This window comes from Daphnia magna, linkage group LG2 (genome assembly GCF_020631705.1).
Source record: "Daphnia magna isolate NIES linkage group LG2, ASM2063170v1.1, whole genome shotgun sequence".
Taxonomy (NCBI): domain Eukaryota; kingdom Metazoa; phylum Arthropoda; class Branchiopoda; order Diplostraca; family Daphniidae; genus Daphnia; species Daphnia magna.
The window spans coordinates 14,080,093-14,093,490 of NC_059183.1; the positions used below are offsets into that span (position 1 = coordinate 14,080,093).

The 13,398-nt window shown below is 43.6% G+C and overlaps 1 protein-coding gene across 1 annotated transcript; it reads left to right on the forward strand.

Moving 5' to 3' along the window:
* The first annotated feature begins 9,891 nt into the window (after positions 1 to 9,891).
* On the forward strand, positions 9,892 to 13,396 carry LOC116916678 (leucine-rich repeat neuronal protein 1). The gene is made up of 4 exons (XM_045169382.1): positions 9,892 to 10,064; positions 10,886 to 10,980; positions 11,157 to 11,247; positions 11,351 to 13,396. The coding sequence occupies exons 1-4, from the start codon at positions 9,900 to 9,902 to the stop codon at positions 12,737 to 12,739; spliced, it is 1,740 nt and encodes a 579-aa protein (XP_045025317.1). The 5' UTR covers positions 9,892 to 9,899; the 3' UTR covers positions 12,740 to 13,396.
* Positions 13,397 to 13,398: the final 2 nt, after the last annotated feature.

Genomic DNA, 13,398 nt, shown 5'->3' on the forward strand with positions numbered 1-13,398 from the left:
AATGTCTCACTCTCTTTCTGGCCACTTTGATTAGTCAGCTTTGGCCCTACGCAAAACGCACAATAAGAGCAGACAATGCGACGAAACTTTTTCAATGGTCTCTGAAAACTATCTCTTTCCATCTCTCATTGTGTCTGTCTGTGTGTCTGTGTGCGCGCACGCGTCGCATTCATTTCAATAAAAACGTCGAAAATTTTAAGGAAATGGGGCATTCCTCTGCGGGCACCAAACTTTTGGCGAGCAACATGATACAAATATCTTTTCCGATATGCTTAGCCATCGGGATTTTTTTTTTAAATGTTCATCATCTTTCCCCACCTCTTAAAAAGAAAATTAATTGAACCGAGAGTAGCGCAGAACTTCTGGAAGACAATTTTTCATTCGGCATTCCTCGGGGACGATGGGAAATGCGTAACACGGATAACATTCTTAACCGATTTGATTTGCTTTTGGCTGGTTTTTTGTTCGGTCGCCAGACGATGACGGCATCATGGCGTTGCCATAGCAACCGATACATATAATAGTCATCGATCTGCGATTGATACGAGAGGCTTCAGAAAAGAAAAAAAAAAAAATGAAGGCAGCCTTCTTGGCTCCTAGTTGTGCCTCACGTTGCGCTTCATCATCTGCCGCCGGAATTCCCCAGTGCGAAGGGGCCGTTGCCTATCACTTTGCTATCCGTATACGTCGTGACGTCTTTAGCAGAGACACCACCGGCCACAAGTGACGTAAACCAAAGTTTAAACAGTTATACTTCCCATCTAAGTTGGTGTGTTGTACTCGATGCGTGTGCTAATGGATGTCAGCAGATGACGTACGCTGAAAAAGAACAACAACAAACAAAGACGCGCTGAAAAGAAAAACATTGCTACCGTACCACGTTGTAAAAGAAAAGAAAAGAAAACTGTATAAAACAAGGAACAGCAGGAGGAGGAGACGCCGGAGACGCCAGCACGGTTTTCTCATCAGCGGAACAACGACGGCCAGGAGGATGGGGCCGATAAGCGACGCGGGAGTGTTAACAGCAAAGGCAGTGGGGGGAAAAAAAAAAGGAAATCATCATTCAGGGAGAATGCAAGTCTTGATATCCTTCGAGACCTTCCCACATCATACTCTTTTCCTATCTATATATATACTGTACATCAATATATATTTATATATATATAGATATGATATTTTTTTGTTCCCCTTTGTTATATCAAGAAGTAATGCCTCGATACGACCCTGAAATCCGTCGCTTCCATTTTGTTTGTTTTTTTTAGTCCCTCTTCTCTTTCTTGGACAATTTTCGTTTGTTGTTGCTCCTGTTTCTCTTTCTCTACTGTTTCGTGACTCCCTATAACATGGAACGTGGACTTGTCTGTAAGCTGGCGGACTCTTGTTTGTCCATACAATGGGAGAGAAAGGAGGAGGACAAGGCCTATAATGTCTACGGCATTCTTGACTGGATATGCCATCGCATTCTGAATGATTTCTCAATCTTCCCCCTTTTTTTTTTTTTTTATTTGTTTCTTCCCTAAAACACAACAAGGGCCGTAGACGATATAGGGATAACGAACGATTACGTTTAATCGCGCAACGTAAAAAAAAACAAGAAACAACTGATTTATGGCGGTGATTTTGATAAATGGCGCGAAAGTTTGCCATTTTCAAATGACCTACTGAAACAGATTTGGCGTAATGGGGGAGCACACGTGCGCTTGCTGCAACTACAAACATCATTAAGAAACTAGGTAATTTAGTATGATGTATCTACGTTCGTAAGAGGACGGGCCGTCGCAGTTTCACCATGGCAACCGTGGCCAGCTCGTCCTCCCCACCCACCCCCACTCACTTCTTCCTCCTTTTTGCAACAAGAGTTATTGTTATGACGCGTATCTACGTCTCGTCCTCGTTAGCCGCCTCTTATTTCCATTATAATCACACGCCCCCCGCTCCCCCCTCCCTCAAAACACGGGACTGGCTAATGATTATAGCCATCGTTATAAAACCAACGATGAGTTTGGCAAATGCGTAAGAACAGAGAGAAATCGTGTATGGTACAGTGGCGGAGAGTTATACTCTCTGTGTGTGTGTGTGTGTGTGCGTTTTACGATTCCCGCACCGATTCAATGAATGGGGTCGAAGTGGCGCGGCCGCCATCATCTCAGATTTTCTTTTTTGTTTTGTTTTTGTGCTGACGAGGATGTTGGCAGTTTCCAATTACTCGGCCCACTAGAAGAACAAGGCATTCAGATTCTAGAACGATGCAAAAGAAGATGGAAATAAAACGAAGGAGAGAGTTGCTTTCATGATGCTTTCAGCCACTTGAATCTCGTTAGATTAACTCCCCCCCCTTCTTGTTTTGTAACGTGAAGACGGGATCGGGGAAGTCCGGGAATGGAAGCGGAGGGGGATGGTTATACACAAAGACACATTACACACGTTACAAGAAAAAGGGGGGGGGGATGGAGAGAAACACAGAGAACTCGCTCTGGAGCTCTTGGAGATGGGGGGAACCAACAAAGAAAAGTCAGAATTTATATTTTTTAGCTTGTTGACTTCCACCCGAAGAAGCTTTCATCATCCAACAGTCGAGTTGAATTACCATCGTGGCCCACCCCCTTGTCGCGATATTTCTTCGACGTGGAATTCTCTGTCCAATTTTTGGTTTGCTGTTGCGTAACGTTAAGAACATCGAAGCGGCAGAGAGAAGGGGCTTTTTTTTTGTGCATGATTATACCCTGAAATCGGCCATCCATTATTGACTCTCGTTTCTCTGCTGCCTTCGTTTTCCTGTGTGTCTGTCAGATGGGATTGTTTGAAAATTAGAATCGGTGGGGTGGGGTTGGGTTGGGTTGGGGAGTTAGGAAGAAAACGAAGATTGGAAAGATGGAATTGAATCAGAAAATCCATCAGGGGGAATAGAACGATTCGGTCACTGACGAACCAGTTTTCCTCACCAACAAGCCGCGCCCTCTTCATTTCTTTTGTCGGGTTATGCACGACAAAAGCCGACATTTTTTTTTTCTTTAGAGAAAAAATGAAGAGAGAAAGAAAAAGATGGGGCGCCGATTCAATTTGAGCGGCTCCTCTTCGGGACGCAGCTCGTCGGATCTTTTGCACGACATCCGCTAGGGGGAGAGGGATGGCTTTCCTTCAAAAAGCTTTTGCCTCTGCCGATTTCCGTTGCCATCTTGCATAGACACGAACGTCAGCCAGAGAAGGCATGGCATTGTTATTATATCATTTTGACCAATAGTTTGTTTGCCCTTCTTTCACTTGGCCGTGTTTTTTTTTTGGCTGAATCGCCAATCAATGGGCCACTTGTTTATTTTCGCCTGGTTTGTTTGACGGCTCCATCGGTGCAAGGCCCGAACACGTCCCCGTCCGCTAGTGAAAGGGAGGCCAAACAATGATGAAGAGAACAATTGATTAGGTTTTCATGACCCCTAGATTCGAACACGGTCAAATGAAAGTTTGAAGAATGTTTCGTTGTTATCAATAACAAATGAAAAGAAATAAATGAGCAGGGCACTAATTTCCATCTTGAATCTAACCGACATTCCATTACGATCTTCTTCTTTTGTCCCATATCCTCCACATCAAATGGAGAGGTAATAACCCTTTTTTTTTTTTCATTTCGCTGTTGTTTGTTGAGATTCTTTGCCTCTTTTTTTGTTGTCGGTATGCAACGATTCCGCTTGAAGGATGCACTCACGATGTTACTCAGGAGCTATAGGCGTGGCTACGTCTCTATATTGCCTAGATGAAGCAGTATATAGAGCTGCATCAACAAAGTGCTCTATTTCCCTTTTCTTTTTCCTTGTAGATAGGCAGTCAGAAATAAGCTTTGCTTCAAGGTATTCTGACGTTAATAATCGTATACAGGATACATTTGAAGTCTCCAGTTTATTAAGTCTCGCCTCAAATGTCGTCTATTCTCCGTGTACACACACACGCGCGCGTGTGTGTTCCACGTCCCATTTATTTTTTATTTTTTAATATTGTAGTTATACACATTTTTTTTTTTCTTTGTGATTATTATTTGGGCCGGACAAACAAATCCGGTAGGGCGCGCCAATCGAAGTCAGACCGCCGCGCGCCCTTCTTGTATGCGATCCTTTTATTTCTTTCTTTTCTATTTCGACATACTATATGTGAAGCGCCGCTTCCAATCACGCTCCAGGAAATAAAGAAAGGGGTACGTCTATAAGTGATTCCCTCTTTCTTTTGCCTGTTTCAAAAGAAGAAGAAGAAAGAAAAAAATATAGAAAAGGGGGGGGGGGGAAATAACTTGAGATCAAAGTTATTGCCTTTTGTGCTCTTGTTTTGTGTCAATGTGTGTCTCTCCTGTAAAAAGAAAAAGGAAAAAGAAAGAAGATGAAGATATAAGTGAGAAGATGTTTTGAGGGGGGGTCTAATATCTTTTGATGGCTCACAGCAAAACAACCCCCCCACGCAACGGTGTAATGCCCTTTTCTTCTCCTTTATCAAAGAAAAAAAACGTTCGTGCACACCTTTGCAACTACCGTTTTTCTCTTTTTCGATAGCGTGTCACTATTTAAAAAAAAAAAGGGAAAAAAAAACCTTTTCATTTTGTTGTTGTTGGTTGTCCGCTCCCTTTTTCTTGGTTTTTTTTTTTTTCTGATGCCACTGTTGCACGATCCATCAGCAAAGAGTGCGAAGAAGAAAAGACGACCCTCTTCATGGAGCCGCTTCTTCTTCTTTTTTTTCACGCTCTGTCGCCTTTCTCACGCTCCGTTCCTCTCACTCTGTCGATAACAAATTCTTTGCCCCGTCTACCATTTGATTTGAATAGCCTCGCCCTAACCGTTCCTCCACTCACGAACTTTTTTTTATTTCTTTTCTGTCCTCCCGCGTGTACGAAATAAAAAATTTAAGTTTGATCTGTGTGTGTGTGTGTGTGTGTGGAGGTACACACACACACACACGCGTCATCATCATCGATTTTTTATATCTTGGCCGTCAAGTTTGATTTGTTTTTCTTTTTTCTTTTGGCTCCTGACCATTGTTCCCCCCCTGATGCAACTCATTTTCGATCGATGCGAAGCCGTTCAAAACTGTTGTTGTGATATAAGCTTCGTGAAAGTATAATCGAATAGAAAAAGAAGGAAAAAGCACACAGTTTTTGATTGATGATTTTCTCGATTCGGATTGGATGAAAAAAAAACAAACAGCTGATTTCCTGTCAAGCGTTTGATTATTTTTGATAGCAATCAATTCGGGGCCGTTTGTTTCTCCCAATTTTTTTTTTTCCAACGGCCCAAATTGCCCTGAAATGGATGGAATCAGAAAAAAATCATAAAAAAGTCAATTGCGTGTCTGTGTGCTTGTTTGATTGATTCGAACACTAGAGGAGGACGCCCACCCTGTTTCCAACTTGTCAGATGCCTGTCTATCTAACCGGAATGGGGGGAGGACTGGCAACCAAAGCAAAAAAAGAAAAAAGGTCAAAAATAACGAAAAGAAATCAAAATGAAAATAAGAGGGGACATCAAGAGTGTCAATTGTTTGATCCTCTGGCTTTTTTTTTTAACGGTTTGGGCTGAACGACGTCGCTATTGATTTTAGGGCGCCATCTGCTTCTCGATGCGTTTCTTCGTGTATCCTAATCACAAGTTTCGCCCCCTTTTTTTTTACCTCAAACTGCCCCCTCTCCGTTTACCATCCCGCCTTTCTTCATATACGTCTAGTGACACACACACACACGCACACACGTAATATATAAATATATATGTAGAACGTCACCATCTTCTTCTTTTGTCGTCCTTTTGACGGGGGGTTCCTCTCTTGGTTTCCCTTCCTATCCCGCCGGAAGAGCGGGACTGGCGTGATTGTCAAACCCTGCAGCGTGTGTCCCTCTCGACATTTCTCGTCCAGTTGACTGGCTCTCTCTCTCATCTCTTCTGTCCCCCCTGTTGTCTGTCTTGAATACATAGCGAACATTTTCTTTTCTTTTTTTCCTTTTTTCTTTTCTATCCGACCGACATGTTCCGCGCTCAGTTCAATCTAATGCTTTTTCTGTATTAGGAAAGAATACGAAGAATAGAAAGAAGAGAAAAGAGGGCAGTTGGTATTTCCTTTTTATTATTATTATTTTTTTTTTTGTGATACCATCATGTTCTATTTTTTGTTTTTTTGTTTTCCGGTTGGAATAGTACCATATATATATTTCTATATTGATCTTTGATAATCGTATGATTTATATGTGAGGCAGAGCCCCGCCAAATCCTCTGATGCCTCGTTTATCATCGAATAAACATGTACTGTATTAACTGGCGGGGATCTGGAACGCTAGTTCCTGTTCTCGTTTCCCAAGGAAATCGTAAAGTAGAAACAAAAAACCAAAAAAAAAAATAGGTAAAATAGCATTTTTTTGGGGGGTTTTCTCCTTCTTCTTCTTGTCTTGGTTATGTCGGTACTATCTGTTTTACATATCGCCATTTGTCAAACAGCATTTCAACCGGCTTTGTTTTTTTTTCTCTTTCTTTGCACGTTAAATGTTCCATGACGCTATATTATGTTGGGCACGGGTTATCAGATAAAGTTCTTATGCGTTCACATCAAAAGAAGAAATTCATTTTTCTCTCTCTCTCTCTCTTCTTTTAACGAAACAAAACAAGATATAATCACGAATCACTATCCCGAACGGCTCTGGCCCCACTATTCTATTACAACATCCACACACACACACATTTATTAAATTTTTTTTTTTTTTTCAACATCTTTTTATGTTAGATGGGTATCAGTGTCGTGTAAAGTCCGCCGTGTTGGCTCTCTAACGAGCACATTGTGACTCTTATCGAATTATTGTCGCAGGGAGATTGTATATAGATGCGCCTCACGTCACAGACGCTATAAACCCCAAAATAATCATTTTTCTTTTTATTCCCTTCTTTTTCTTTTTTCTTCTTCTTCTTCGAACTAATTTCGTTATCTTTTTTATTTATTTCCTTCTTTTTCTTGGCTTTACTCATCGAGCTATTCAGTATCTCTCCGAGAGCTGTCATTGCTGATTGATTTATTTGGCTCGATTGGCCTCTCTGTTGGCCCTTCCTCTCGCCGTCGTCTCTATTTACGTTGTGTATACAACAATCGAACTATTTACGCCGGACGCAATGGACGCGCACAAACTTACGAGTCCTTTTTTAGTCTTCCGAATTTTTTGGGATTTTCTTATTCTTGCCACTCGCTTTGCTCTTCTTTCGGCGCACGTCTCCGCACTTGTGTCCAGATCGCTCGCATTCAGTTTGCCGCTCACGTACTTCTACCTCTCCCAGGGCTGCCGCGTGTATCCGTGAAAGGTCTCGTCTGACCGCAGCTCGTATCATCCTCTTCCCTCTTTTTCTCTTTTCTTTTTTAGGGCGGGTTCCCTTTTATTTTTTATTATTATTATTATTAGCAGCAGCACTCTCCTAGCGCTCTTCGTCCCGATTCAATTGTCTAGTCGTCGCAGACGCTTCCCTATTATTATTCCCTGGCCAATTCTTTGAGGCTTTTCCTTTTTCTTTTCTTATTATTTTCTTTTATTTTTTTATATTTAAGACTTTTATCTTACTCTATATACGCACTATGTAGGAGTGTATCGGCATGAGAGAGAGAGAGAGTATTCAAAGAACACAGGGCACTAGAGGGGAAAAGAAGCCATTGAAACATTTGCAATCATTGAACGAGGGCGGTAGTTTCTTTCTGCATGAAATTTATAGATGTAAATAAAAAGGGAGGAGAGAATAGTGATGTATAGGTCCGGTTGGATGTGAAAGATGGACCGATCGACGACAGTTTATAGTCCCCAATCCGGGTGCAATTACAGCGCCTTAAAGCACCGACATATCATGCCGTAACGTCGGCCATTCAACACTTTATGACGCAACTATATAACAATATATGTACATATATATATTTTTTTTATTTTGAAAAAAAAAAAGCGGCGACTGTAAAAGGATTGGGGATGGAATACATTTAAGGAAAGAAAGAAAGAAGAAAAACGGGCCTTTTAGCATTTGACTTGCCTAAAACGGGGAGGAGTATCCGAAATGGAGGCATCCGCATTTCCGTGCGCCAAAGTCCAAACAAAGGAATGAATAGGAGCCCCGTCGAGACAAGTTTTTTTTTTTTTTTTTTAAGAACAAGGCAACATAAAAACAACCTTTTCTTCTTGCCCTGGCCCCAACTCCCCCCATTTTGTTTCATTTGATTTGCGGCTGATTTCGTCCTCCGATTTGCGGGTCGCACGATGAGCTCTGGCCCGTTTCCAATTAGCGTCCGACCTCCCCGAACGTCGACGAGCAGGAGAAACTCTGTACAATATTATCCTCCCTCCCCCAACTTTTTTTTCTTTTTCTTTGTGTGTCCCCTCCACCCACTACCCCGATATGGTTTACTACAATGTTGACGACCATGTCCTTGTGTAAGACGGTTAAGACTTGATTGAATGCGAACGCTGGTTATTAATCTGTAAAGCTGATTGCCCCGGTACCGCGCACGTCGGATTACTTCGACGACCTCCACTATTTAATAATGAGATATGACGTCAGGTTGTTATTAATTATTATTATTTACCTTTTTTTTATTTTTCAATTTTCTTCTTTGTAAGAAAAAAAAAAAATGGCGGACATTTTCTTTTGTAATGTTTGCTGTGTATTTTGACTTTTTCGTGACTCAGAATTGTCAACAGAATATTCCGTTGGAGCGACGATGTTTAGCGACATTTATCAGGAATGCGGCGGTGCGCAGAATTTCAGCCGCCACGTGAAAAATGGAGGGTCACGAAGCGTTGGCGTAGGAAACGGCACAGACGTCCCACTTGTGTGTGCCAAAAAATGCCAAACGCAAAATGCGTGTGTTTGTTTTGTTTTCCCTCCATCCGAGGACAGAGCGGCCGTTTAGACGATTCGTCATCGTGAATATTTAAAGAAGAAAATGTGGGAAAAAAAAAAGGTGTGACGCGCAAATACGGCGAACTTGTTTTTCATTATCGCATACAAAATGGCTGACGTGTGTACACATAAGAATATACTTTCTTTCCTCCCTTTTTTTCTTTTCTGTTGTTAGTTAAGGGGGGGCAGAGCCGGGAACAGTTTGGACAGCATAGCAAAAATTTGCGCTTGCGTCAATGATTTATTTATTTTGCGTGGGATTTTCAGCGCTGCTTTCCCCATAATTTGCATACCTGTCGGCTGACGGTTCCCTCATTTGTTTTTTGTTTTTTTCCGCGAATACCTCTTTTTTTTTTTCGATTTTTTTTGAGTTTCTTGTAGATTTGATGAATGGCGTCAACGGGACGAGACGGACCAACAAGTCATGTCTCGGCTGTGTTTTGTTTTTTTTAAACACGCAACGGCTATAAAAGCCCAGTCAGCAGATTCTATGCTGGCCCAACTGCCATCAGCTGTGACGTGTTTCACGTATTGACTCGTATCATCAAGCCATCGCTTGTGCGTCTGCTCGATTTTCGCATTCCTGATCGATCACACGAGAATTTGTTTTTTTTTAAATATTTTTTTAAACGGGAATCAGTTCCAGGAAATGAGAAAGACGAAACTCGTTGAATGAAACAGCAGGAGGAAAAACTAAAAACTAAAAATAAAAGAAGAGGCGCATATTGCCAAGTATGGCGACCTCTGCAAAGTTTCCTTATTTGAAGGTCCTGGTCGCAATGTCTAAGGGTCAACTTTGCGCATCGTGCGTTTGCAAAGTTGGCACGGTGCGAGTTTATTGGCTTCTTTTTGTGTCTGCCGTGTAGGAATTTCAATTTGTTTTTTTCGCTTCTTTAATGGCAACGGCCATATGTTAACAGATAACCATAATTGTTTGATTGTTATGCAAATTAGGTGGTGTCGGATGTGGCGGATTCGTCTTCTGTCTTCCACTATACGCAACAAGGCGCTTCAAGAATGAGGCTGTGCGCTCTGGCGGCCGTCTTGGCCGTTCTCGTGCTGTCAGGACGGGCCAACGCCTTTTGTCCAGTCGGCTGTTTCTGCGACGACGAAACGCTTCAAGTGACTTGCGACGAAGCCAATCTGGAAGTCATTCCCATCACCCTTAATCCTTCCGTCCAGGTAATTATGTTGTCTCATTTGATTTGATTTTTTTTTGGGGGGGTTTGCTTTTGCTTCCGTTACGTTTGCGTGTTTTTATTTCGGCTGGGACACGCCGCTGTTGAACAACAACAACAACAAATGTTGGCTACCTGGACGGACGACGTGCGCGTGTGCGCGTGAATTCGTTAGTTTGTGCCCTCTATTGAGCATTGGAGAGGTCAAAACAAGTGAATACTGGACAGACAGGAGGACGGGGGAAAAATCCATCCATTTCCGGAATGGTGCAATGCATTCTTGTTGGTGAGAGCCTCTTATGGACTGGCCCACCTTATTCGTCCGTCTCCCGGACAACTGAACTCGCCTTGAGAAATGTGTCCTTCCAGCACCACCGGACAAGATATGGCCATTTATTGGGCGTGAAAGAGAACGACCGGGATTTTCTTAATAAACCATGTTCGCTGTGCAGCAGCGTGTTATTGATTGTTGTTCGGATATCTTTATGATCACGCTAAAACCCTGCAGACAAGACAGGGGAGACCAACAAAAATGTGTGTGGGGGGGGGGGGATTGATTTATCAGCCAATGCGACGCTATCGGAATGGCCGATGGCAAAAAAAAAACAAGGACAATGGCGTCCATCGAAAAGGAAATGATCTGCTGTTGATCGGCTCATTTATTTATGCGCTCAAACTGTGAAAGTCTTTTGCGCAATAGTTGGATATTCTAATCAATGGCTATTTTTTTGTTTTTTGTTTTGTTTTGGGGGATTTTCTCCTCCTCACCGCGTTTGTGTGTGTACGTGTGTCTCTACCCACTTTTGGTAATGGAACGTATCGCAGCGTCTGGTGCTCCGACAAAACAAGATAAAGACCGTTGACGACACGGCTCTGCGCTTCTACGTCGAACTTCTCTACGTCGATTTCTCTCACAATAGGTACGTCGTCTGCTCTCCTCCCCTCTCGTCCGCATTCGACTTCCCTATTGAAAAAAATAAAATAAAAAAAATGGATAGACTTGATCCCCCTTACTATTTCTATTTGTTAATGTCCTTTCTTTGAACTTGTTCGTTAAACTTGTGCTTTTTTTAAAATTCTGCATTGGATTTGGCAGATTGGTATCTATTCAAGATAGGACGTTTGAAGGTCAACGCAAACTCAACGAGCTCCGGCTGGATCACAACAAAATATCCGTCATAGGCAACGTCAGTGGCAAATAATCTTTATTGATTTTTCTTTTTTCTTCTTGTTTAAATTCTTTCATTTTTCTCGGCGCATTGATAAACTATCGATTTTTATCGATGGCAGGGCACTTGGCTGGGTCTCAGCCGCGATCTGTCCATCTTGTCGTTGAGAGAGAATTACATCAGCTCTTTGGATGAAAGAGCTTTCGCCACGGCTGGAAGAATCCGCGAACTGGATCTCGGTCGCAACAGGCTGGAGCAAATCCATCCGCAGGCCTTTGCCGGCCTGCCCAACTTGCGGATTCTCTATTTGGACAGCAACAAACTGAGCTACAATTCGCCACCGAGTTTCCCGGCTTTTTTAGCTCCGCTCCGACCGCTGGCCGAACTGAGTTTGGCCGGAAATGACCTTCCCTGGCTGGCCGACGGCCTCTTCGGCGCCTTGTCCGAGCTCAGTCAACTGGATTTGAGCGGATGTGGTGTGCGCAACGTTTCGACGGAAGCATTCCGGGGCCTGGGCCAACTGCGCGGACTGAAGTTTCACGACAATTTGCTGTCGGTCGTTCCGACTCAGGCGTGGCCGCCCCTTTCGCATTTGGAGGTGCTGACGCTGGGCCAAAACAACATTTCCGTCATCGGAGCGAAAGCTTTCAGCGGACTGGTTCGGCTGAAACAGCTGGACGTCAACGATGCCGTCCAGCTGACGACGGTCGACGCCGACGCCTTGTCCGCCAATCGCGAACTCGTTCAACTTCGGCTGACCAATTGCAAGCGACTGTCCAAATTGCCGGAAGGTTTCCTCGCCCGGTCGGTCAATTTGCGTCGACTGGTGCTACGCGACAACGGACTGACTTCGCTGTCGGACAAAATGTGGGCAGCATCGGGTCCCGGTCAATTTCAGCTGGTCGATCTCGGTGGCAATCCGTTCCATTGCGACTGTAAATTGCTTTGGCTCAGAGATTACCTGCTGGGCACTTTCAAAACGAGTGTCGGCTCCGTCACGGTGACGCACCACATGAAGAAACGCGACGTTGCCGCAGAGAGCCAGTTGCTGCCCATGCCAACAGAAGCCGTTTGCGCCTCTCCGGTTCCAGTGTCCAATATGGCGCTGTCCTCGCTGTCGGACGACGAGCTGGGCTGCCGGACGTCGCTCATGCGCTCGCCCCAGCTGGTGGTTGGACTGGTGGCCGCCGGCGCCGCCTGTCTGCTCGTCTTTGCGGCCTGCGTGGCGTGTCGATTCCGCCGGCGGATCAGGCAGTCGTGCTGCGGAGCTTCCAAGCCGCACCCAACCAAAGCCGAGGACGCGCGAACGCTGTCCAGCAAGTGGAAGCCGGCATCTCCCAACACGTCGTGGGGCATCAGCGCGCCGGCGGCTATGAATCACGGTGTCAGCCTGATCGGTAACAACCGCGTACCGGAATACCAGAAAGCCTGCTCGCAAGAAGAGGAATGCTTCATGCGGGCCGTCACACTCCACAACAGCCTCAAGCCGTTCCCAAGGACGGAATTATAAGACGAAACGGAAAGAGGGAAAAAGAACAAACAAAAACAAAAACGCGGACGGACCAGCTGAACGTTTCCAACGTCCACGACGATTTTGGTTTGCATTTTTTGTTTCGAGTTTTGGATGTCGAGTCAGTTCGTCTACTTATATGACACATATATATTTGTATAATTTTTCTGTTTCAAAAGAAATTTGTCAACAGTCCCTCCCCCCTTTTTCTCATTGGCTCGTCTTTCTTTCCCCCCTTTTCTTCCCGTTTTACGCGACGTAGACATTCCACGGATTGGGGATCACTTAGTGTCCAATTTCTTCTTTAAAAAAAAACAAACAAAAAAAAAAACATAAAATGTAAATCGAGTCATGTCTTTAATAGGTGATCTCTGTTTGTTTTCTTTTTTTTTTTTTTTGTTTCTCGTCTCTTTCTTCTTCTTTCCCTGTCCTTTTACTCCTAGAATGTTTCCGACGGATCTTCGACATCACCATAAAAACACAAAAGAAGAAATTACGAGAAAAAGATTTTATAGAAACTAGTCATTGGTTCGACAATGTGACCGTCAACGTTTTTTGTGTAATAACTTTGTATAGCGGTTTGAAAAAATTCGGTGCCATAGAACAAAAATGCGCCATACGAAAAAGAAAAAAAAGAAAATAAATAAATACTATAGACA